The 1,863-nt window shown below is 35.2% G+C and overlaps 1 protein-coding gene across 1 annotated transcript; it reads left to right on the top strand.

Moving 5' to 3' along the window:
* Positions 1–880: 880 nt before the first annotated feature.
* Smp_206060 (unnamed protein product) lies at positions 881–1,258 on the top strand (the record flags this gene model as incomplete). The annotated part of the gene is made up of 1 exon (XM_018792264.1): positions 881–1,258. One exon carries the CDS (start codon positions 881–883, stop codon positions 1,256–1,258), a length of 378 nt encoding a protein of 125 aa, XP_018644806.1.
* Between the last annotated feature and the right edge of the window lie 605 nt (positions 1,259–1,863).

The raw sequence follows: 1,863 nt of genomic DNA on the forward strand, positions 1-1,863 counted from the left end.
TATTGGAAATCTTGTCTATTGACTCGACAATTCTGGTTGAATGTGTAAGCAACTTTCCAGATGAATCAAAGAGAATTGACAGGATGTTCGTATAGTGAGCGACTTTGGTCAGCCTCTGAACTTCCAGTTGAAAAAGCAAGTTATGTAAGTATGTTGATTATCCGAGTCATTGTAGTCAGTACAGATGTTTAAAAATCTGAATCATTGATACAGTGTCTTAAGACAATAAATGGTCAACAAAACTGTGTGCCTGAGTTCCCTGTTTATATATATGACGTGATAATACCGCCAATCCGAGAGGAGCGAATTTATTGATCGGACCAATGACACACGAAACCCGTACGAGCAGTCTATAGTACTTGTCGGTCCTGCTTTCTGCCTAGCCCAGCCAGTTAAGTCCAGAACACCAATAACACCCTCTGCAATATGAATCATTATTCTCAAACATACTGGGTTTATATACCAAACAAACAGACCGCATTGTACCAATAAAATAGAAAATAACATTTGTACAAGGTTCAGCCAAATGTAGCTGTGAATGTGGGAGGCAGTAGTCAATAGACTGGGAATAACTCAAGAATGGTAAATCTTATAGTAATAGTTCGTAGGTCAAAACAAAGCTTATAATAAGAGGGATATGGATATAAATAGTTTAGTTAGTTAATAATTATACAATAAAAATATACACATAATATTGGTCCATAAATAGTTCTCAAAAGGTACCATTCAGTATTCTCTTACGTCAGAACAGAACTACAGTTTGCGTGATATTGGCCAAGAAAACTGGAAGAATGCATGTCCAGAAAATAACTGGAACAATACAGTTAACCAAATTGTGCCAAATGTGATTCGAAGTCATGGGGAGACAGAAGTTTATAATATGGGTTCGCGTAATGATGCCCATAATTCTGATGTAATTTCGTATAAAGATGAGGAAAATAAGCCGGTCGAATCAGATGGTGATCAAAAATCTGATACAATTTTATTAGATACCGATCCTCCTAGTTATCTAATATCCTCTAATGAAAATCTTAATGAATTTGATGGAGATATTTCAGAAAATCCGAATTCCGATAACCTAAAATCAAATATCGTTCATCATCATCTATTTATTTCTAGTAGATTCTGCGTTCAATACGAGAAATATGTCCTAAATGAAGTCATACTAATTGTGTTTTGGAGATATGATGATCCAACATTATTTCGTGGGGGAGGAAATGTTGGAGAATTTCAACTTGCAGATAATTTTATTTTTTAAATCAGAATCTAATCTTCGAATCTGCAAAAAAAGGGGAGGTGTTAGGTCGGCTTACAATAAACTCTAGAGAGGCTCATAAAGAGACCAACCAATCAGCGATTAGTTAGAAGCTATGCTACTAAAATGCTACTAAAATAACAAGGTCCTGATTGGCTGTTAACATACTGTTACTATGGGATCTCAAGGTCTTTTAATTACTATAAAACCCCTATTTTTCTGTACATAATTGAACCTTGTAGTAAAGTGCTTCTCTGATACTCGTGTCTTCTCTCTGGTCTTTCAAGTCGCTGAGTAGTGCTAGCCTGGGGTTATCCGAATAGCTAGGATCCGAATAAAGCGCCCAACATACAAGATATAACAATACCAGAATTGTTTGTTTGATCCCTCTATTCCTAAAAATCATCCCATTATGTTTTTTTAACAGCTCAATATTGAAACAACCTCAATCAGACTTACGAAAGCAATAGTTATCTGATATTTAGTAATCCTCATTCTGTATTGCAACATAATTTAGGTTGTTCTGACTAAAGCGATATATATCAGTCTGAAATATCTTTCCTGTTTTTAAACTTACACTCCTGATCCACTATTTGTCACATAATGTT

Source organism: Schistosoma mansoni (assembly GCF_000237925.1).
Source record: "Schistosoma mansoni, WGS project CABG00000000 data, supercontig 1338, strain Puerto Rico, whole genome shotgun sequence".
Taxonomy (NCBI): Eukaryota; Metazoa; Platyhelminthes; class Trematoda; order Strigeidida; family Schistosomatidae; genus Schistosoma; species Schistosoma mansoni.